The sequence below is a fragment of the Micromys minutus genome, assembly GCF_963924665.1.
Source record: "Micromys minutus genome assembly, chromosome: 2".
NCBI lineage: Eukaryota > Metazoa > Chordata > Mammalia > Rodentia > Muridae > Micromys > Micromys minutus.
In genome coordinates this window covers 87,068,706-87,093,251 of record NC_137971.1, presented here as the reverse complement: position 1 = coordinate 87,093,251, position 24,546 = coordinate 87,068,706, and the positions used below count along the sequence as shown (strand labels likewise).

Here is a 24,546-nt window from a genome sequence, read left to right as displayed (position 1 = left end):
TTATATTTCTGTCCCCTCTCTGTTGTGTATAGAGGAACCAAAGTTCACGATGCAGCAAGGGAGGCCTGGACCCAGATCTGGAGCTCCCAGCTCTGGCCATACATCTGCCACAGGGATCGATGGAAGTCATTATCATTGCCACATGCTAATGACACCAATTAATTCTCCATCTGTGGGTCCAATGCAGCCTTCAGCACTGAAGGTTAAAGAGAGGGGACTCTCTCAGGGTGAGTTTCCCCAGGGTCGACAGTTCTGGCCTTGCATATGTGTGGTTTTTTGAGAGCTTGCATTAGGTGCTATGTGGTATGTGCACACAGTGTGTGCACACACTGCCTTACCTCTAGGATAATGAACGGACATGTCATGTTTGTCCACACATGTATTCTAAGCATGCATGCACTGTGCATATACAGTGTTTGTGTCCAAAGTATAAATTCTGTATACATGTGCAAAGTGCTGTATGTCCAGTCAGTGTGCCTTGTCTGTCTGTGTCCCTAGCAAGTGCAGATACAATTTTATCTCTATTACTTAATGGTTTTCACAGCGAAGGGCTTATGTTAGGTGCAGCACGTGTGTACAAAAGCTGTCCTGGATGTGTGAATTTTGATGATCAAGCCTTTGCCCTCTTACAAGTGAATGGCACCTAGGTGTCTGTCTCATCCACATGCCTTGTTGCACAGATGTGTGTAAGCCCATGTCTATGTGTTTCCCGGAACTATAGGTCTCCTCTCTGATCCCTGCTTCTTTATATTCTCATATCCTGAAAGGAGATCTCTGTGTGCTGTGGCATGGACTGGATGCTGCCCAATCTTCAGCTCAGTCTGGGGGTGAATAGGTGTTTACCAGGCAAATGGAGTCAAACAAGAGGGAAGGAGCCCAGAGATGCTGTTCAAGCAGCTAATGATGGCAGGTACTTCTGCTGCTATAAAGTGGGTCCAATCAGTGCCCCCAGTTTACAGAGGAGGAAATGTATTACAGAGACACGAGTGGCTTGCCCAACAACATCACATCCCGAAAAGGGTACTGGCACCAGCACATACTCACAGGCATGCCTTTTGTGTGCACGCACACACACATACACACACAATGGTGTCATATACCACATGAACAGACAGTGAGCTCATGTGTCAGACAAAATCTACAGTACACTCCTACTCTCAGGGTGCATCTGGTGTCTTCGTCTGTTCAGAGCACCCCAGGACAGAACACAAGTGCAGCTCTAGTTTCTTTGGGAGACTGGTAAAGGAAAAAGTAAACATGTGCTTTGACAGAGGGAGGCATCTAGGGGAGCCAGTTCCTCCTGAAATCCTTCCCTAGAATAAAGAAGCAAAGGGTATGTACCCTCATCTACACAACACACTCAGTAAGTGGCTGCATTTGGATGCCCTCAGCTCAGCCTCTGTCTCTCCATTGACTGTGGGAGAGAACCCTTGGACAAGTGTGTGGGGCATTCTGGGAAACGGAAGGTCCCAGGTTCTCACTGGGCTTCGAGTATGTGCAGCCTCCAGGAGGGATGGAAGCCACCAATAGACACAGAAAGGAATCCTAAATTTAGTTACTGTCTGTTACTGGACAGGGAGGCTCCCTGAGGGCCAGGTTGTCCCTGGCCTGTGCCAGCAAGGTCACACTGTACCCTGGTGCCCCCAGAAAGCTCGGGATAGGCAGCGTGCCAGGCCGCAAGTGCCAGAGCGCCTGGCCAGCTGCCTCCCCTGGGCTCTAGTGCTCCTTAATTAACAGAACGCCATTCTGAATACTAAAGAAGAAATTAGCACATGCCAGTCATTTCCGGGTGTTTATAGATTTCTCAATCCGCCCTTAATTAACCCCTCCAGTCCTGAAAGCCTGTCACTGCCCTCCAGGAGCTGCAGGCTGGTTGATACTGTTTTCCTACTTGCATGTGGCTTCCCATCCATCTCAGGACCAGAGAGTTCCTGACTCTAAACAGGGCCCACCCAGCCCAAGCTATAGAAGAGTCAAAGGTGATGAGAAAGACCCACACCCTTTGACCTTCAAGATGACATCCAGAAATGCATGGAGAAGAGCTATTTGCACATAGGAGCAGAAATCTGAGCCTGGGTGGATTATCATAGCAAGGTCATGGCCATCTATGTCACATAGCCCCGGATTGGTGGGACAAAACCTGTGTGCTGATACAGGAGAATGGCTTTTGTGCAGTTTGGGTAAAACTGTAGGTTACTAATACATATTTATAATGTGACACAACACAAAATCATATCCATCAAGAGGAAAAGAGCAGGAGTTGGGTGTTTTGAAGTCATCCAAATACTAAATGTCTTTCATGGTGAGCTTTTCTGTGTGTGCACACTTAGTGAGTGTGCATACATAAAGACATAGCTCCAGGGGAAAGAGTGTAGGACTCTGAAGACCTAAGGTGACCTGGGGACTTGAGGTGGCTGCTGAGATCATGGTCCCTTCTCTGAGGACCCAAATCCTCAAGAGTGTCAGAGCCTGGCTAGGTTTTTTCTATACATCCTGGATCTCCTTGGACACGGAGGGACCACTGGGCTTTGTGCCACATGATTTCCCCATAGAAGACGTATCTGGCTTGTTCTCACTATATGACAGGTGTGGGTGGGTCAAGAGGCCTCTGTTGGCTTAGGTGTTTGTGTCTCTGGCTTTCCACTGATGCTTTTTGCTGCTACGCTGGTGCCACTGTCAAACAACCTATGGCGTCCCAGAGCTCAGTTAGTTTCTGAGTTGTAGGTCTCGCCTTCTGGAATGGCGTTTCAGTTCATGTACACTTACCCCACCTCTCACCTGCCTGTCAAAGCCACCCTCCCCATACCCACAACCCGTCCATGCTTTCTCCATGAGTCCTTTGAACCTGGACCCCTTTATGAGGCAACTGTTAGATGTAGGGAAGGAGCTACAATGGAATACCACACTAGTGGCTTAAACCATAGGCATTCATTTTCTCTCAGTTCTAGAGTCTGGAAGTCTGAGGTCAAGGACCCACAGGCTTATGTTTCTCCAGGACTTCTTCCTGGTTTCCTGACAGCTGCCTTCTTGTGGTATAGATGGGGAACTCACAAGCATACAGGTGAATCTTCTCTCTAGTATCTCTTCTTTTGAAAGTGTGTGTATGGGGGGAGTGTTGGATGAACACCAGAGTGTGAGTGTGAAGGTCAGGGGATAGCTTGTAAGAGTTGGTTCTTTCCTCGATATATATATATTCCAATGATTGACAGGTCATCAGGCTTCTGCCATCTCGCTGGGCCTAACATCAACTCTTCTGTCGCATCAGGACCTCATACTTAGGACCGCACGTAAGCTGGACCTCTGTAATTCCCATTCGTTCAGGCAGAGTCACACAGTGGGTTGAGGCTCTGACAAGGATATTTGCAGGGGCACAGACATTTAAACCCTATCAGCACTTTACACTAAGGCCTCAGTCGAGGGGAGGCATCAAACACATCCAGTTCCTCTCTGCTTTTCTCTCACAGCAGTGGACGCACTACCCCCTACCCCATGACTGTGCCCCCTCATCCCTCATCAGCTCTAGCCGGCTGGGCCTAGGAATTCATAGATGAAATTTTGCAAGAAGTATGGTTCCTTTCTAGAAGTTTTGTGTTGTTGTTTATGATTCTTATTTTTAATTGTTCTTTTTTTTTAATTGTGCAGACGTCGGGTTACATAAGGACATTTTCATATAAGTATACAATGTACTATAAGCATGTCCTCCATGCCTGCCCCCACCCTCTCCTTCATCCCCCCTTCCTCCTGTTAGTCCCCTCTGTTCCCTACACAGTTTCCTTTCTCTGTCGTGCCATATGCACATGCATGGCTTTACATATCTATATAAAATCTAGGATCCACAAATGAGAGAAAACATGCAATATTTGTCTTTCTGAGTCTGGCTTAATTAACTTGATAGGATGGTCTCTGGTTACATCCATTTTCCTGCAAATGATACAGCCTCATTCTTCCTTATGGATAAAATTTCTAATATATATATTAGAAATGCATAAATACCCAAAGGTGGTACAGCTGAATTATCTGGATATCTAGTGTTAGGTTTCTGTAGAGCTCTAGAATTTTGACAAATAACATTTCCACCATATGAAACAGACTAGCTGTCCTGTGTTTCCAGAGCCTGTGGAGAATTGTGATGCCAAGCCTTCCTAAGCCATTTGGTAGTACTCAGGTACTGTGGGGCTCACCATAAGTGCTCACTTGTGGGGTTTGAAGGGTTACTATTCTGAGTGGTGATGGTTTTAATTAGCTCCTATTGCTATTCTGCCTTTTAATTAGAGACTACTATTAATTTAGCTTCACCTTTATCCATTTAGTTGTGTGTCAGTTAACCCCACAACACACAGTAATGCTTATTTGCAACAAAAGCTTCCCAGGGGTGGACTTTTACAACCATGAGCATCAAAGGTAGGTCCTCCCCATCCTAAGGTGTACGGTCCTCCCCACTCCCTCCCTGACTGAGGATCCAGAAAAACCATTATTGGTGACAGACTCCGAATCTGTTACTTAAGGAACTAACCATACATCATCAAGGTAAAAACAACAGAACTACTAGATGATTTTCAAGTTCACAGAAAATTGCTTTATAATGTGTTCAAGCTTCTGTTCTTTAATGCAACCCAAAGAGCTCATACCCACAGCCTGCAGCAAATTGTGCAGGCTTGCCTCTTTGCAAACTCTTTGTTCTGAGAGACAGAAGCAGATGTGTGAGCCTCGGGCTGGTGGGGTCAGCAGCAGTAGAGCTGGGAAAACACAAACCCAACCTGTGTACTTAAGCCACTTACAGACTTCCAGATTCCAAACAGAGCGAATGCAGTTTTTGCTTTTGTTCCGGGCCAGACACCTATGGAATATTCCAGAGAGACCTGGTGGCGTGGGTTTGTGGAGCAGCACATCCAGTCCTGGTAGGGAAGGGCTTTTGGGAACTACGGAAACTGTGTCCTGGGGAGGATAAGTGTTCTTGGATGTCCAAGCTCTCATCTGTCCCTTGTAGCAGCAGTGGCTGACAACTGCACCAGTGGTGTGCTCCACTTACATTAGGTGGATAGCGAATGCTAGAATCTCCAGCCAGAACCAGGAGGCAGGAGGCTGGGGGCCTTGGCAGTCCCCAGAGCTCTATGTGGCTCTGGTCTTGGAAAGTGAAGAGCAGTTGCCAAGAAGATATGCTCTGTTTCTGAATGTCTTTACCTAACAAGATGGCGTCTTCTGACTGCCAGCACCCACTTCTACCAGCCCCTGGGCCGCCTGAGAGTGTCAGGACAGAGGAGCCTCCTTCCTGGTGGCTAAGGTTAGGATTCCCCGGCTGGTTCAGAGAATGGGGTGGAGCCAGCTGCTGGGCTGTGGGAGGCTAAGCCACAGGAACCAGCACCCAGAAGACCAGTCCCCAGGGGACATGTTGAGTCCTAAGTCTCAGGAGACTCCCCTGGCACCCAGTGTTTCTCCCATTCTTGCTCCTTGCCTGAAACCGCAAAAATACTTCTCTTGAGCCTCGCCATGTGGGATGCAGACCATTGCCACTAATTCATGTCTCTAAATGTACCTTTATTACTTCCCCCATAGGCTCTGTCTTTTGAAAGATTTTGCATCTCCCAAATGAGCCAACTGTCTCAGTCAGATGTGTATTTTCTGCCATGGCCCTTGAAACTTGCGTAGAGCCTATAGGTACTTTGGTGCCCCAACAGGAAGCAAGCCTGATGCACATTAGAATTACTGGTGGACCTCTGGAGACCCAGAAGTAGATCCGGGAAAGTACAATCCATGTGAAGGACTCTGCCACAAAGGCTCTGGGTATCTGAGGGTCCAGGCTGCCATATTGGACAGAGTCTGGCTCTCATCACTTCAAACATATAGCAGCTTTGAACCCTGGTCCTTATGGTTCCTGACTCACCAGAGCCTGCCCAGTAGCTTGGAAAGCTGAAGCCATGGTAGTAAGAATGAGAGGCAAGGAAAGCCTAGCACTGCAGGTGAGCAAGGTTGTGCATGGTCAGTCACATGGGAATCTCTGGACCAACCAGTTGGGTAGAGCTCAGGATCTCCCCTTACTGGACTTCCACTGGTAACAAAGGAGGAGGGCTCAGAGTCATCAAATTCCAGCACAGATATCAAATGCCTCCCCAGTGTCTACAGATGAAGACCCAGGTTAGGTGCCCTTGGAGCTTGCAGGCCTTTTCTGTTTCTGACCACTCCTCCACAGCAGCGGGGCTGCTAATGTGTTCTCTGGCAAGCCGTCCATTAATTCTGCTTGTGCCTTCTCTCTCCATATATCTCCTCGCATAATTAGCAAGACAGACACTTAAGGAAAATGAGTCTGCCTTCCTGGGCAAGCTCAGTGGCTCAGATACAGCCCGGGCAGGTCAGCACTCACACGGACCCCCACCTGTGAAAAGGCCCTGCAGAGGTCACAGGGAATCTGCCACAATGACACGGATAGAAAAATCGGCATGCTGAGGTCAGTAAGGGCTGTGCCGTCAGTAAGCCTAGGTGCCACAGACTCTTGCTGACAGGATTACAAGGGACCACTCTACAGAGACGTGGTTGGCCATGACTGGGGTGGGACAAATTTGAGAAGATGTCTGAGGGAGAGTCTGAGAGAGCGAGGGTGGGCAGGAGAGGGCGCAGAGCTGTTAGTACTGACCTTTACTGGTGGTTGGACGGCAGCAGGACAGTGTCTACATGGCCCCAGAGGTCACATAGGTGAAGGAAGGGTTTTCTCACCCATTTCCACAGTAGAATTCATCTGCTTCTGGAGAAAGGCAGCTCCCCACCCAGGGAAGCAAGACCTAGAGGTGGGAATTCACAGGAAAGGAGCTGACATAACATCCAGACAGTCTCTGGTGCTGCAGTTGAGCTTGGGAGGAAAGATGAGGTCTTCTCCTGATTTGTTTTACATTTTGTGTATGTGCAGTGTGTTGTGTGCTCGTGTTTGTGCAGGTGCACATGTGTGTACCTGCGTCTTCAGGCCAGGAGTTGACATTTTGTTTCTTGAGACAGGGTCTCTCATTGAGCCCAGAGGCCACTGATTGGACAGCTGACTGGGCAGCAAGCTCTGGCGATCCACCTGCTCTGTTTGCCCAACACTGGGGTTACCGATGTATAGCACCACGTGTGGCTCTCGTGTGGATTCGAACTCAGGTCCTCATGCTTGCCTCCAGCAATTAAATTTAACTTAGTAAACATCAATCATGTATGCTGATTTCACAGGGCCTGATGCTGGGATAGGGGGAGGAGGACCTCTGAGGCCATCGCCCTTTCCCCAGGGTCTAGCTCTTATGTTTGAACAGCTCTGGGGAGCACGGTGGCAGGAAAAGTGCCTGGGCAATGGCACTAGTCACCTTCTTAGTGTCCTACTTCCTACTCCGTACTGCTGTTCAAAGCGAGGCTGCTCATTGAGCAGGCAGAGGTGGGAGAACCCACCACACCCGTGCCCCTGGAAGGCTGCCCTGGGTAACTGAGGGAAATGCCGAGGACTGGCATAGTGAGGCACACACAAATGCAAGACAGCCACTCAGTGTGGCTTTCCTTTGAAGAACAAAGGCAAAGAAAATTGGCTCGCCAACGAGAATTAAGTGGTAACAATACACGGCACGGAAATCAAAATCAGTTCAAAAATGGCTCGCTCAGAAAAATACGATTCTGAGGAGGGAAGCTGAATTATGTGAGGCCTTTGAATGGTGGTGCTTTTAGTTTAAAGGCTTTTGTAAGGAGATTTTAGTGCTCAGAGAAAGAGAGGGAGGAGAAGCCCAGCCCAGGCTTCTGTCTCACTCCAAGTCCCCTGGAGTTTGTTCATCTGTGCGCATCTATGGGGGCTGTACCTACCCCCCCATGTGTGTGTTTGTGTGTGTGCATGTGCTGTGCACATAAATATGGAAGCTAGAATCTAGGCCATTTTAGACCGGAGGTTCACTGGTCTGGCTCCAACCCCAGCAACAGCACCCTGTGTCCCTCCTCCAACCCCTGTGAGGACCCAAGTATATGGAGTCAGGAAGGACTAACGGGGGCTTTGTGCTTCTCACTCACCTGTAATTTTGTAGGAGCCTGGCAGCCAGGAGCAAACTGTCCTAGGTCAAGACTCCTGAGGGGTGACGGAGGACAGAGTCTGGGCTGTGTTGGATCACAGAAGGAGGTGCACCAGAATGGGACAGAGGATGCTGGGTCAAGTGCTGGCTTAGGGAGGGACTGAGGGATATGCTGTTCCCAGCTCACGGCACTGCCCTTTCCCTGAAGGTACCACCAGCATACCATCGAAAGAGACACCCACAAAGCTCAGCAGCCCTAGGGGAAGGACCAGTGTCAGGATCTCCAATCACGCTCTGACCTCCTGTTAAATACCTCTACTGAAAGAATCCCAAGTGACCCAGGGCCCGGGGGAGCCCAACACTGCTGTCCCTAAAGGTCAGCAGAGATGGCAGAGCAGGGAGGACATTTCAGGACAGGTAGAGAGTATCCAACTCTACTGGTGACTTTCTTCCTTACCCAGACAATACAGCTAATAAGAAAGGGAGGAAAGTTTATCCTGGCTCTGGCTTACTGCTTGAGAAGAGGTATACCACCATAACAAGGGAAGGCACACGGCAGGGAAGGGGGGCTGGCTGGACACATGGCATCGGCAGTCAGGAAGCGGGACCAAGTTATAAAACTTCAAGACCTGTCCTGAGTCACTGCCTACAGAAAGGCCACACAACCCCTTAAAGGTGCTACAACACACAGCGCTGCCAGCTGAGGACCAAATGTTCGAACACTTGTCACTTGCGGGATATTTCATATTCCAACCACAGCACCAGCCCAGGGTCATTTCCCAGAGGCCACAGCTTCTTGGCCTCCAGCCAAGTGCAGCCTTTATAAGACCCAACTTCTCTGGCCCATTTCAAAGCCAGGCTTCCTGCTGGGAATACCTGTTTGAACAAAGCCTTCATTGTCTGTTTCAACAGCGGGGCTGGAATTTAAAAAGCTTCATTTTCCAGACTGACTGCCTTTGGTCTGTCCAACTTGGAACTTACATTTTAGAGTCAAATAGAATTAGTTAAACAAAGTATTTCACATGATAAGCACACAGTGGTTTTTTAAAATCTACTTCCCCCCTCCCCAATATTTCTAATAAGAAATTGAGGCCCATTCTGTGCCCAGCTCTTAAAACCCCAGTTTCCCTCGGCTTCTATTTTCCTGGTCTTCATCCCTTTGGCCTGTCTGGTTTTGCTTGTGAGCAGGCTGTGGAGAGGGTTTATCCGATGTCACCTGGCCCAGAGGACAAACTGTCCTTGAGCAGTGTTTCTACACTTGACATGTTTCTGGCCTTGACATAGCCACATGCTAGCATCTGGTTTCGTAGACTGCATACTTTTCCTCTTGTTTCTTGCCTCGCTCTTTCCCTTCCTCAGGTCTCCTTGGAGATCACACTTGTCCTGTACTGTCCTAGGTGGACGTGTCCCTCCAGGTAACATCCAAATTCAATTCTCTATGCCCAGGAGGTATCAGAGAGATTGCTGTTGAGCCTGAGAGGTGGCCCACTGACCATGAAAAGCAGGTATGCCATGAAGAAACTGCTTTTCCACTCCTGGGGAGGTAGATGCAGACAGAAGAGCCTTGGAGCTCAGACACCAAACCTGTGTTAGGAGCAAAGATCAGACAGTCTGGTCTACATGGCTTCCGTGTGAATAAATAAAGTAATATGGCCATTCTCTCTCAAGAGTGACATAAATTCTATCTTAATGGTCCACAGGAGTCAGGGGAAGGAATGTGATAGGCCACCTTCTACTGTTAGAGGGCTGACAGAATGTATGTTATGACAGAGGGACGCTAGCCTTGTCTAGCGTGTGATGAGAAAAGATGCAGACACACTGGGCAGAATCAAAGCTGCTGTTGTCCCTACAGGGAGACCCAGCTGGCCCTTCAGAGATGTCCCCGGCCCCTGCTCTTTCCATCAGGGTGAAGGTGTGCAGCTCCTGGAACAGAGCCCTCCCCTGAGCTGATGAGCCAGGGTCCCCCACAGATGGACAGTCTGTACCTTCACGGCTGCTTCCTCAAACCCTTTGAGGATTCATCAAGCTTAGGAGATGGAAAAGGGGCTCCCCGTATGTGGTATTTGTGTCATGAGTGTGCAAATATGCTCATGTGTGCTGGTGCAGTTGCACAAGTGTGCATATGTAGATCCAAAGTTGACTCTGGGTGTCTTTTTTCAATTATTCTCCACCTCATTTTGTTGGTTTTAATTTTATTTTTCTATTTTTGTTTGTTGTTTGAGACAGGGTCTCTATATAGCTCTGTCTGTCCTGGAACTCATTGTGTAGACCTTAAACTGGCTGGCTTTAAACTCACAGAGAGCCACCTGCTTCTGCCCCCCAAGTGTTGGGATTAAAAGCATGTACCACCATGCCAGGTTACAGTTTGGCTTTTAAAATTAATTAATTTAGTGTGTATGTGTGTGTGTGTGTATGTGTGCACACGTGTGTGCATATGTGTGTGGCATACATGACACATCGGTAAGGGGCTCAAAGGACAACTTCTAGCATGTAGGATGTTAAAATCAGGTAATTAATTTTGGTGACAATACCAACTGAGCAATCCTGCTGTTCCTCTACCTTATTTCTTGAATCAAGGCCCCTCAGTGAACCTGGAACTCACCCTGCTTAACCTGCTGTGGTAGAGCTGTTGACCGAGAGGACAAAGAACCCTCCCACAATAGCTCATGACATGTTTCCTGTCCAGTCTCAGTCCTTCCCCAGAGACAACAGGCCAGCTTTGGCTGCCTAGGAAGCACTCAGAGGACTTGCTAAGGTCACCTCTCCTTAACATAAAATGAACGTGCATGAAAGCATTTCAGTTTATTGATTTAATCAATAAGATGGGAATATAGCAGCAAGCCAGTGCAAGCAATTATAAAATGTCCTAGTTTTCTATGTTTAAAATAAATTGTCTTAAACAGTCTATAGCAACTAAAATCACAAGGACATGAGAGGGACGAGGTCACTTCTGCCACAATGCCAGTGGCCATTTTATTAGTAATCCTCTAACAAAGTCTCCTAGTGCAAAGTGCACAGAATCATTCAGAACCCCCGTCACTGTACTGGGCCTCTTATCTTCCCCTATAAACAATAGAGCTTAAATATAAGAATCTGAGTAGGACTGAGCGAGCATGGCCCCAGCCTTGCACTGATAGCTCGTGTTCCTTAAACAATCCTGGAACGATGCCTTGGGCTGGTGAGAGCAGCCGCCTGCTCCAAGCATGCCCACGGCTGTCCTTTAATGCCCTGCTCAGGCTGTGCTGCGTGGAGGTAACTGGCTTCAATTTTAAACTGGTGGAAACACAGGTAGGCTCATCAGAGCCAATGGCTCAAAGCTTGGCGCCTTTCTCTTCTGTCCCTCCCTTCAGTGCTGGAAGAGCCGTCCGTTCTTCAGCTGCTCAGCACTGCGCAGAGCCTTAGAGCCTTTTCTTGCCTCGAAACAAGGCAGTGGATTTCAGAGTGCCTTTAGCCACTGCTGCGTGGCTCACAGTCCCGGAGCTTTTCTCTGGGTCTGTTTTGATTTCAGCAGAAAGGAGTTTGTAGGATGTCGAGTCTGCAGATCTCATGTCCACGTTATCTGCGTCAGGCTTCTTGGCTGTAGCAGTGGGCTGTGGATTGAAGAGAAAGTCTAAATTAGTGTTCAGGTGTAAAAAGGTATATGTATAGTAACTCAAGGGAACAGGAGACAGCAGCATTCCACAAGACCGTGAGGCAGGGGCATGCCCCTGAGCTTATGTAATACAGATCAAAGCTCTTTTGCCGATTTCCTGAGGACCAAGGTGCTTAGAGCTTATTATGGTGAAACTATTAAGTTATTTAAAGTTCTGCTGTGGGAAACTCACTAAAGGGCCTTGAAGGTCTGCACAGTGACGCTCACCTGGACACAAACACACCATCACATTCCATCTCTTCAGACTCACAAAGTGGCTGCACTTGGCCACTCCCACACTCTCAACCCCTCCTCTGCATTCACTCCAGGGATAGGCTTCTTTTGCCAGTCAAGCAGGGAGCTTTGTAGACTTCGAGTCTCCATGCCTCACTGGTGAAAGGGGTAAAACAAGGTTTGAATGTTCACTCGATGGGGATGAGTTGTGCTCCATGAAAGGATGAGGGTGCTGCGGAGTTTTTACAGCAGGAAAGCACCAGGCTGAGGTGACCTTGTTCCCCCAGGTCATTCCACTCTGTGGGACAGGAAGAAGCAGGCTTGAATCCTGCAGTCACAGGGAGACAAGGCTCGCTCTGACCTTAGGCTCACTTAAAGAGTGATCATTTTAATTACGTGAGGCTGAGCAGAGAGTTCTAAAGAGCAGGGACTGTCCCTGGAGACCTGCAAAGCAGGTCAGAGCAAGCTGTCACCTACACAGAACAACACGGCAACAGGCATGCGTGCAACATTTTAGATTGCTGGGCGCTGTTTCCAAAGAATGGGAAAGATCACACAAAGCACTGGACAGATTGCTCCAGTGTCTTCTTGATTCCCCTGCCTTTTGAGATACGAAAAATCTGTACTTATACATTTGTCTAAGGAATAGAAGCTCCTAAGGCTGCAGCAAAACCTTAGGGCATCTTTACTCAGGTACTATGTTTCAAAAAAGACAAAGTGTGCTGAGGGGCATTTATTGTAGACACTCCTGTAGTAGGACTTTCTCAGACCAACCTCCTGCTTGACACTACAGGACTGATTCTTGGTCATGCAACACTCTAAGGTGTCCTATGCCTTGAAAAAAATTATATAAAGTTTGGAATGTAAAAGGTTGTTTACTCTTTTTAAGAAAATATGCAAATTGCCTCCATTGATTATTCCAAGAAACAGAAAATTGAAAAACAAAAACCATTTGATAAGGTAGCTCCTATCACCTCATTGAACACCCAGGCTCATTAACCGAACCAACACAGCATCCTGACATGCTGGTACCTGCCTGAGGACCACTTGCTTTCCTGAGACATGGAGCTGGAATTTTCAATTTATAAAATTTAACTAACTTGGCACATTAATACCACCTACAAACGAAGCTAAATGTCCCATTGACCATGACAACTTGGATATTGAGTAGCTGAGGAAATGCTACTACGACTAGCACGCTGAGCAGAGGTTGTCGTTGGCTTTTCCATGTATATTTATGTAAGGGTGATGTTTCCATTTTGTGATTTTTAAAAATTTAATTGATTGGTTGGTTGGTTGGTTGATTGGTTGGTTGGTTGTACGGTTGTGTGTGCATGTGCCATGGTGCATGTGTGAAAGTCAAAGACAATGTGTAGAAATCAGTTTTCTCCTTCTACCACATGAGTTCCAGAGATCAAACTCAGGTCATCGTGTTTGGCAGGAAGAACTTCTATCCTCTGAGCCATCTTACCTGGCCCTGCTAGCCTACTTCTTATGTACTTGACTCAGAGCCTCCAGTCACCAGGAAGACACACTGTGTCTCTGTATGCTTAGCAAGCAATGCCATGTTCCCCTCTATATGCCCTAGAACTTCCTTCTCAATCATAGTAGCTCAATGTAGTTCTTATAATTTTGTGGAAAAAAATGTGGTAGGGGAAATGAAACTACATGTCTAGTTGGTATTGACATAGAAACATAATATTCTTGTTTCCTTATGTAGCAGGATGAGGAAAGTTACATCCATCAGCCACAGATATTTATTTATAATTTTAGTGATCTTTAAAAATACATAGAACATGCTCGTGGTTTAACAAAAATCTCTTTCTTGCCTCCTAGTTAATCCAAACCCAGCATCATAAAACTCAAGCAATGTTGTGCAGGGTCTTATGTACCCACAAGTACATCTGTACAGGTGAATGAATTGCTGCCATTCAATTGTCACTTCCATGGGGAGCAGGTCAAAGCCTCTGGTGGCTCAGTCTAATTCATCCCCAGCTTTCTTTTACCCTATCCCATAAATAGAATTGCACTACAAGCATCCCTCCACACCCGAGGTCTTTTTAATAAACTGATGGCTCTCTTACAGAGCATTCTGTCTAAATTCATACAGCTTGCCTGCTCTTTCTTCGGTTGGGCAGTGAACCTCTGGTTTGTGAATAGGCCACAGTCATTCGGCTAGTCTCTTCCCAGCAGACATTCCGGTTCTCTCCACTGTCTCACCAACAGTACCAGAAAGCGAAATGCCGAAACAGTTGTACCAATTCACACTTCCCCACAGCACACAGAGGCTCTGCTTTCTCTGTCACTTTTGTGCTCATGTGTATTAAGGTTGGTATAGGCAGAGGTCAACATCTATTTGTGTTTATGTGTATATGTGTGTAGGTGTACGCTGCATTGTGAAGAAGATCGAAATACTCCCATGCATTCTTTCAGATCACCATGGTCTAAGGCTGGTCTTTAATAACAACAAAGACAACAAAAAACCCATATACACATGGAAACTAAACAATGCTCTATTTAACGATAGCAGGGTCAAAGAAGAAATAAAAAAAGAAATTAAGGATTTTCTATAATTCAATGAAAATGAAAACATGACATACCCAAACCTATAGGATGCAATGAAAGTACTACTGAGAGGAAAACTCATAGCTCTGAGTGCTTCAAAAAGAAACTGGAAAGAGCATATACTAGCAACCTGACAGCACAGTTGAAAGCTCTAGAACAAAAGGAAGCAGATACACCCAAGAGGAGTAGATGGCAAGAAATAATCAAACTTAGGGCAGAAATAGACCAAATAGAAACAAAAAGAACCATTGAAAGAATCAACAAAACCAAGAGCTGATTCTTTGAGAAAATTAACAAAATTGATAAACCCTTAGCCAGACTAGCTAGAGGGCAAAGAGAGAGTATCCAAATTAACAAAATCAGAAAGGAAAGTGGAGAAATAACGACTGAAACAGGAAATTCAAGAAATCATCAGATCCTACTACAAAAACCTATACTCAACAAAGCTGGAAAATCTGGAGGAAATGGATAAATTCCTAGACAGATACAAGATACCAAAGTTAAACCAGGACCAGGTAAACCATTTAAATAATCTCATAGCACCTAAAGAAATAGAAGCAGTCATCAAAAGCCTCCCAACCAAAAAAAGCTCATGTCCAGATGGGTTCAGCGCAGAGTTTTATCAGACATTTATTGACGACATAATACCAATGCTCTCCAAACTATTCCACAAAATAGAGTCAGATGGAACACTATCTAACTCATTCTTTGAGGCTACAATAACCCTCATTCCTAAACCACACAAAAACCCTACAAGGAAAGAGAACCTCAGACCAATCTCACTTATGAACATTGATGCAAAAATACTCAACAAAATCCTTGCAAACTAAATCCAAGAACACATCAAAATGATCATTCACCATGATCAAGTAGGCTTCATCCCTGGGATGCAGGGATGGTTTAATATAAGAAAATCCATCAATGTAATCCACCATATAAACAAACTCAAAGAAAAAAACCACGTGGTCATCTCACTCGATGCTGAGAAAGCATTTGACAAAATTCAACACCCCTTCATGTTAAAAGTCTTGGAAAGAACAGGAATCCAAGACCCATACCTAAACATAATAAAAGCAATATACAGCAAACCAACAGCCAACATCAAACTTAAGGGTGAGAAACTTGAAGCAATCCCACTAAAATCAGGGACTTGACAAGGCACCACAATGTTTATAGCAGTCCTATTTATAATAGCCAGAAGCTGGAAAGAACTCAGATGTTCTTCAGTAGATGAATGGATACAAAAATTGCTATCAGAAACAATAACTTTATGAAATTCTTAAGAAAATGGATGCATCTAGAGAAATATCATCCTGAGTGAGTTAACCTAGTCACAAAAGAACAAACATAATATGAAGTCACTGATAATGGGATACTAACCCCAGAAAGTTCTGAACACCCGAGAAACAACTCATAGACTGTATGAAGTTCAAGAAAAAAAAGAATATATTTTAATTAAAATAGAACTGTATCACATCCCCCTTTCCTTCCTACAGCACCTCCCAGTTTCTCTCCTATCCCCTCAAATTAATAGCCTCTTTTCCTATATTATTGTTACATATATACATATGTGTATGTATATATACCCACAAATACTTAATTACAACCTTAAAAATGTATTTGTATACTTTTATGCAAAAATGCTTAAATTTGTACATTTATCTTTGTTTTTTTAAAATAAAGTTTTTCAATAAAAAAAAGAAAAGAAAAAGAAAGGAAGAAAATATGCTCCCCTTTATGTGACTGTTTACTGTGTTGAAGCCTCTGTATGTATGGAAGGGGTGTTCTGTGTTCTCCCTTCCTTACTCACTGCAGCTGTACCAGGGTTAGTGGGCAACTGTTCAGGAAGCAGACTCCTAAGGGTTCTCTAGAGTCTGCGCCTCTGCCTTGCTTCCTTGCCGGAATCATCTCTGATGCCGGAACCATCTCTGATCACAGGTGCAGAACCACCAAGTTGGAACTCCTTTGGGCATATTCTCTGCACAGGAAACCAAGCATCTTTTCTCCTTGAAGTATAAATGGCTGAAGAAAATTTCAGCTCCCAGAGTTTTTCTAGAATTGTGCCAATTTTAATTTTTCAGGGATTTCTTTGGTTAGTGTATAGGTCATCTAAGTCTGGAATTTCCTTTCCTCTCTCGTGGCTGCCTGGATTCCCTCAGGAATCTTTGTTGTCACTGACACAATTTTACAGCTTTGTAAGTAATAGGAAAGAGAATGAAAAGTGGACTTTTCAGGGCTGTGAGATCTTACAGGTCACAAAAGACAAACAGGAGAGGACCTCCCTGCTTGCACAGAGCAGGAGAAAGGGAGGCTTTCCCTTTTCAATTCCAGGGGAAAGCTCCTGGATGGCCATCATGAGACTTTAGGCCGTCTTTGGCAACCCACGAGCGAACTGAAAAATCACCGCTGTGTACTCAAAACAGCAAACAGCAAAGCCATGGCTATGAAACCCTGCCGCCATGAAAAGGCCCAATCAGGAGGAAACCCTTCATCCTGTGTAAACCATGGTGAAGCCATACCAACCTGCAAAGATAAAAGGGACCAGAGCCATTTTACCAACTGGCTATTAATATGACTGCAGGAGGAACATCTTTAATAATTCTTTAGCTTAAAAAGCTACAGAGAAGAGTATATAAGAAGGAAAAATACCCTTAGGGCTGGGGAGATGGCTGCACAAGCTTAAGAACCTATATTCTGTTGTAGAAATATTTCATCTCAACCCCAGTTTCTAGCCTGCCTTTGACCATTCAGTTCCCACATAAAACACACAAATTTTATATTTATAATAAGCCTTAATCAGCACTACAGCTGGGCAGACATCTACTCTCTAAGCTTTTAGTTTTTACCTCCCTATCAACTGCCCCAAGTTATGACTTGCCAACTTCCCCATGGACCGCTCTTAACTCCAAGTTAGGATAAAATTTGAGTCGGGCACAAAATTTTAAATATATGAAGATAGGACAGATAATAGAAATTTTTCCTTAATTGCCAAATACTATGGACTAGACATTGTAAATGTACATCATACCTCATAGTTTTCATAATTGTTATAACTGTTTAATTTATATTAGAAAGAAAAGGAGCCTTTTATTGGACTAAAAGGTGGAATTGCAGAGAGAATATCTTGTGTGTTGTGTGGACTCATCACTGTCAATTACGGAGCTCATGGCTTGTGGCTTAGGCAGAAGATGAAGTGGGTCATCAAGGGAAGAGAAAGGACTCTGGGAGAGAGCCTGGGGGAGAGATTCTCTGGGAGGCTTTGAGGAGACAGACACATGGTACCCAAGTACAGGTAACCAGCCATGCGGCAGATTGTAGATTAAAATAATTGGTTTGTTTTTTTTTTTTTTTAGGATCTAGTAGAAGAGCCCAGCTCTATTGTCTTGGTGTTTATTTTGAGTCCTATTTCTGGGGGCATGGGGTTGAGGGGCAGAACCAGGCACAGCTTTTCACAGATGTTCAGATTTCCAGGAGCCATGCAGTAGCTGAACAGCCACCTATAATCACAGCACTTTGGAGGTAGAGTCTGGGGATCCCTGGAGCAAGCTGCCAACTGGCAGGATTGGCAAGCTTTCGGCTCAATAAAAGAGTTGAGCATGACCAAAGAAGGTACTTGGTATTAACTTCAGGCCCCAAATGCACCTGTGTTCAACTACATGGGAGCACACACACACACACACACACACACACACACACACACATGCATGCATGCATGCACACACACACTCATATCACAGTATATATACATTGGGGAATAATAATAAAAGAAAACCAAAACTATAGTGTGGCATGAAGAAGGGGTAGATTCAGTGCTGTGGAGCTACATGCCAGTTCCGTGTGCCATTGGGGCAGGGTAGCCCTGCCAGGGCCACTTCCAGCAGCATTTTAACTGTTCATCTGTTACAGATTCTTAGCAGTTGAGACAGCTGGAGAGAAATTGGTCTGACTGCATACAGAAAGATGGGAAAGATGATCCCACAAGATCCCTTCAGGTTTGCCTTTTTTCTAATTCAGCACCCTTGGCCTGATTTCTGCTGTTCATATTATTAATCACACAAGGGGTCCATGTGTGCAAGGGAAGATATGTAACAAGAGACTGGGATGAATACACACATTTCAGTGCTCACTGGTGTAACTTCGACCTGATGAACTTATCTGGTGATAATGGATGCAAAGCCTGTGAGCTCTCGGCACATCCTGCAAGTTAATACCAAAGTGTGATTACTAGAAACTGTTACCATTCCTCTGAATTTTGAGTAAAATACATGCTATTTAAGTAAAGTGGTTTATCACCATAGCAACCACTTCTAGAGTCACACATTCAAATTATAGGCCTGCACAAGGTCCAAATGACAAAATTCTGATACAAGTTTTCTGTTATAGTTTTGCTCACAATGGCCACCCATCTTATCTCGTGTTCCTGTGGTTTTCAAAAGTCAGAAGAAAGGGAGAGGAAAGCAGGAATGAGAGAGATCAACTTGAAAATATATAGACTTTCTTTACCAGGTTACCCACACAAAGATCTGGGTCTTGCATGGAGTTAATGAAAGTAAAATTTAACTTGCAAATTAGAGAAAGATGTAAATAGCTTTCTTTTCTTTGCAGTAAGAGTATAATTCATATACAGTAGAATACATGAGTCACAAGTATACTCTGAGGAGTTCTGACACACACAGACCCAGGTTACCAATGCCATGGTCAAGACACAGCAACTCAAGGTGAGAGGCCTAGCTTCACAGGAGAGCGCTTAGGGCACCCAAGGCCCAGGCCTCTGTCAGTCTCCTCTCTAAAAATCAATCCCTGCAAAGAACCTTTATGGTCCCACTCTGACCTCTTATTTTATTTTGGGGCCACAAGTGTTCTAATATTTTTAGACATAATTAGTCTTGACTCTTAAAACATTATATAAACAAGAGAAAAGCATAACGTGTGAACCTTTGTGTCTGATATATTTTTTTTAAATTGCGTATTTTCTTTACATGCATGTCAAATATTATCCTCTCTCCTGGTTTCCCTTCTGGAATCCCCCTATTTCATTCCCCCTCACCCTGCCTCTATGAGAGTGCTCACCCACCTACTCCCTCCCATCTCCCTGCCCTGGCATTCCCCTACACTGGGGTATTGAGCCTTCACAGGACCAAAGGCCTCTCCTCCCATTGATGCCCAATAAGGCCATCCTTCGCTACATGTGCAGCTGGAACCACGGGTACTGTTTAGTTTGTGATTTAGTCTCTGAGAGCTTTGGGGGGGTCTGGTTGGTTGATATTGTTGTTCTTCCTGTGGGGTTGAAAACTCCTTCAGCTCCTTCAAGTCCTTTTTCTAACTCCTCCATTGGGGTCCCAATGGTTGGTTGAGAGCATCAGCCTCTATCTGTCATGCTCTGGCAGAGCTTCTCAGGGGACAGCTATATCAGGCTCCTGTCAGCATGCACTTCTTGGAATCCTCAGTATTGTCTGGGTTTGGTGACTTTTTATGGGATTGATCTCTAGGTGGGGCCATCTCTGGATGGCCTTTTCTTCAGTCTCTGCCCCACACTTTGTCTGTGTATTTCCTCTTGTGGTTATTTTGTTCCCCCTTCTAAGAAGGACTGAAACATCCACACTTTGGTTTTGAGCTTCATGTGGTCTGTTGCTTAAAATGTTAGTTGAAATTTAACTTAAAAACATTGTGGTGCTAGGGTACACACTGCTCTTGTGTGCACAAAAGTTTGGATCATAGTATTTAGGCCAGGTGGCTCCGGGGGATGGGATGCCGTTTTCTGATCTCTACAGATACCTGCACTCACAGGCACATTACACACACACACACACACACACACACACACACACTTAAAATTAATTTTTTAAATCTTACATTTTAAAATTGTGTATGTGTGTGTTCATGTGTGCAATTTCTGCACACTTAAGCAAGTGTGTGTACCTGTGCATGCCTGTGAAGGTCATGATTAGCTTTAGGCGTCTATTGCTCATCACCATAGTTTTCTATATATTTAAATTTTATGTGTATGTATGAGTGCCTGCACATATGTATGTGTGCCATGTGCATACAGGAAACCAAGAAGGCCAGAAGAGGGCACTGGCTCCTCTGTAACTGGAGTTATAAGAAATTGCAAACTGCCATGTTGGTGTTGGGAACCACACTCAGGTCCTCTGGAAGCAGCCAGTGCTCTTAACTGTTTAGTTATCTTTTCAGCCCCCAGCTTATTTTTATAGACGAGGTTTCTATAAAAAGGTTAGAGGCACGTACTATATGGCTTTCTACATATGTGCTGGGGATCTGAACTCGGGGTTTTATTCTTGCATATCAAATACTTTCCCCCACTGAACCACCTCTTCATCCCCTTGTTAATTTCTTTATTGATAATTTGCAGATTTTTATATTATTTTAAAGTTTTAAATTTTCATCTAGGCATTGGTAACTCATTGTTCTAGCCAAGCAGTATTCTATTATAATAATATATCATTATATGTCTACCTGTTCTTTAATTAATAAACATTTGGATTGCATGTACTCTTAGGCTGTGTAATAATTTGTTTTAAATATATCCTAAAACATTTTTGGGTGGTTTACAAATCTTTCTGTAAATTTAGAATTGCTGGGTTAATGGCAACTGAATATTTAACTTCATAAGTCACACCAAGTTGTATTTTGAAAGGATTCCTCAGATGGTGCATTTGAATTTTTATTAGCAATGTAGGAAAAACTACAGGTGTTGAATGTCCTTGTCAACACTTGGGCTGGCTAGTCTGGGCATCCTACCATGCATGCTGTGATGACTGGTTACAGTGTTAGGCAAATGGACTGACAGCTTCAGTTCATGAACATGATATATCCTCCTCTGATAGCTTTCTTCATCTCGGCTCAAGAATATTTTGTGGATTTGGATGCAAAATATTTTCTGAATAGTTTGTTGCACTTATCACTTTGTTTTGTGGCAGTATTCCAAATACCATGCTAAGTGTTTGTTCAGGGTTTCTGTGATATTAGAATATCACAGATATTAGCATCATTCTTACTGTCTAAATTTGTTGTGCCATAGTCTCAAAAGGTTATATGAGTTTTCTCATTTCTTTATTAAACACATAAAGAAATCAACCATTGAGTTTACTGGAAACATACCTATTTATAGGAAAGAATATAATTTATTAGTATTCTATTTACAAATAAAAATAAAATAATTTAGGTTTTCCGTTCCTTTTTGTGTATTTGTTTGGTGGTTTCTAAAATGGCATTGGTGGTTTCACTCAAGCTTTCTAATCTAAGTGGCAGTGGTGCATGCCTTTATTTCCAGCTCTCAAGAGGTTGAGGCAGGCAGGTCTCATGGGTTCGAAGTCACCCTGATCTACATGACAAGTTTCAGAACAGTCAGGATTACATAGAGAAACCGACTCAAAACAAAACAAAAAACACTTAACCTGGCTTGCTGATTCACATCTGAGATCTAGCATTCAGAGGCAGAAGGAGAATCGCTCCAAACTCAAGAGTAGTCTGTTTTACACAGCGTGTTCCAGACCAGCCTGTCTTAATGAACTCACCTCTCCACATTCCCTCAGAAACAAAAATTTAAAAAATAAGACCTTGCTACTTGATGACATCATTTCTGTGTCAGTAAGCCTGATGCTCATTGATGGGAGCCAGGGTAAAGGACGGATGGCAAGTGACAATCTGAGTGGAGCCGAGGGAGCTGTCAGAGCATTCGTCAACTGTCTGGTGTGGGAATACCTGGAACTCAGGGGGAAATGAACAAGAACAGCAAATCCTCCCCCAAACAGCCGACGATCAAATCTACACATTTATGAAGCCCAGCCAACCCCAAGAAGAATAAGTGTGAAAAACATGCTTAGCAATATCATAGCGCTGAAGATAAAGAGAAAATCCAAGAGTCCAGAGAGAAGGACCATAATGCACACAGAGAAAGAATGTCTTGATCTAGCAGACACCTAAGAAAATCTGACAGCCAGAAGACAAGGAACAACCGTTAAAGTGTGAACCAAAAATCACTAACCAACCAAGCACATAGATAAAACCCTGTCAGGCCCCAAACTCCACAAACAAGAAATATAAAACATTTAAGGCAAAACCAGAATTGTCCCATGTGAAAGGCCGTGGAGGGCACTCAGCATCAGACTGAGCCAAGGGACACAGAGGAGTCCATGGACCCAAAAGGAAATGATGGCAGATGGAAACCCAGATCCTGGGAAGGAGAGAGGAACAGCACAAATGCAAATGGCTGGATAAATAGAAAAGACATTTTTTTTTTTGCTCTTAATTTCTGGAAAATAGACATGACAGTTTAAAATTAAAGCGATACTTTTTTGTGTGTAGTTTATAATTGTGTAGATAAAATGCATGCAACAATTATAGTATAAAGGCAGGGATGAAGAGATTAACAGAATGCACACAGAAGGCACGCATGACTCATTATAGCCAGTGCTCTGTGGCACAGCCAAATAGCCACTGACCCTGGGGGCAGTTGAGCAAAAGGTGGGCTTGGGAGTCAAGGAAACAAAGGAACAACAGGTCCTTCACCTAAGGGACTGCGGGGAAGCTGGCAGGGAAGCCTTAGCCTGCTCCCAGAAGCTCCTGGGTGGGAATGGAGACCAACAGTTCCTTTGGAATAGCAGACTTGCTGTGAATAGGAGTCAAGCTTGCCTCTCCACGAGGCCACAGGCAGCATCACAGAGAAACAGAAAAGGTACACCAGGCACAGCAGTCCCAGCACACAAGTCCCAGCACACAAGTCCCAGCACACAAGTCCCAGCACTTGGAGGCAGAGGCAGTGGGAGCTCTGTCAATTTGAGGCCAGGTAGAGCCACATAGTGAGCCCCTTTGTCAAAAAAAGGGGGGAAAGGAAAGGAAAGGACAGGAAAGGAAAGGAAAGGACAGGACAGGAAAGGAAAGGGGAAAGAAGGAGAAGGAAGGGGAAGGAAGGGGAAGGTGCCTGGAAAAGTGCTGTCAGAAGGCACAGGCCTCTGAGTGTCCTCTACCACAGGAGTCACTTAGTTTGCCAGGCATGTGCTGGAAGCTGGTTGTGACTGTGTCTGAAACACTAGACATAGCCTAGGGTTTTCACTATGCGCTGGTCACACATGCATACTCTTTTCAAAAATAATTTAGATACAATGGTATTTTAGAAACCACCTAAAATCAGAGTTCCCAAATATCAGCTGAGATCAAACCTCAAAAACTGGCCTTTCCAGGACACCAGTTGAAGCTAGCAATACAACTCTTACATGATGAAGCCCTGGATCTGATCTCCAGGAATCTAAGGAAATAAACAGAACATAGCCATTTGACCTGCTATATTAACTCTACTACATAACAAGCAGCTGTAAAAATGTCTGGCCTCCTAACAACAGATATTCCTTCTTTATAAACTGCAGAGCTCGGCCTTGCTAGGCTAGACTTAAGGCTGTGGACAGAGTTTAGATGTGTTTCAAAACCTTCATAACTCAAGCGCCAGTGGCTTCCAGTGGCAGGTAGTGGCAAACCCAGAAAGCATGTTGCATCATGCAGACACTTGAGGTCTCTGCTTCCATCACACCCCTTGAGGCTTGTTCCACCAGCCAGCTCACATCATGCAAGTGCCTACACTCAAGGAGAAAGAACAGCCCTCCTCTGGCCCTGCAGGGGACCCACAACAGAGGCAAGGGTGTTAGTAAGACAGCCTCCTGGTGAGGACGGGAAGGATCAGAACAACATCACAGAGCCCTGTGGCTCTCACAAAACAGAGAGGTCAGAAGTATCAGTTCACCCTCACATTTCTTGGTTTACTAGCTTAGACCCATGTACTATCAAAGGAAATGATATAATGGGGAAAATGAAATTTTGATAGTATTCTATGTAAAATCTCTAATAAGATGATAATTTAGGCAACTGCAGCTAACATTGTGCTAAGAGTGTCACACGACTGATTTCATTTCCCCAGAGCAGAAGATGGTACTACTATTCACAAATGTGAGAGTGGCAGCCAAGAGATACCCCACAGCAGAACACCGGGGATGGTTAAACAGGGCCTGAGTCGCAGTGGCTGCCGTGGACCTGCATGTTTCATCAGTAAGATACCCAGGTTCTTTCGCTGGACACATCTTACTCGGGCTTCTATTG

General features: G+C 44.8%; 1 protein-coding gene across 1 annotated transcript in view; it reads right to left on the bottom strand.

Annotated features, from left to right (window-relative positions):
• Positions 1-11,339: 11,339 nt before the first annotated feature.
• STK33 (serine/threonine kinase 33) overlaps positions 11,340-24,546 on the bottom strand; it is a 62,518-nt gene continuing 49,311 nt past the window's right edge. The window contains exon 12 of the mRNA XM_080913025.1: positions 11,340-11,599. Coding sequence (XP_080769151.1) covers positions 11,408-11,599 — 192 coding nt within the window. The 3' untranslated portion in view covers positions 11,340-11,407. The remainder of the gene's footprint in view (positions 11,600-24,546) is intronic.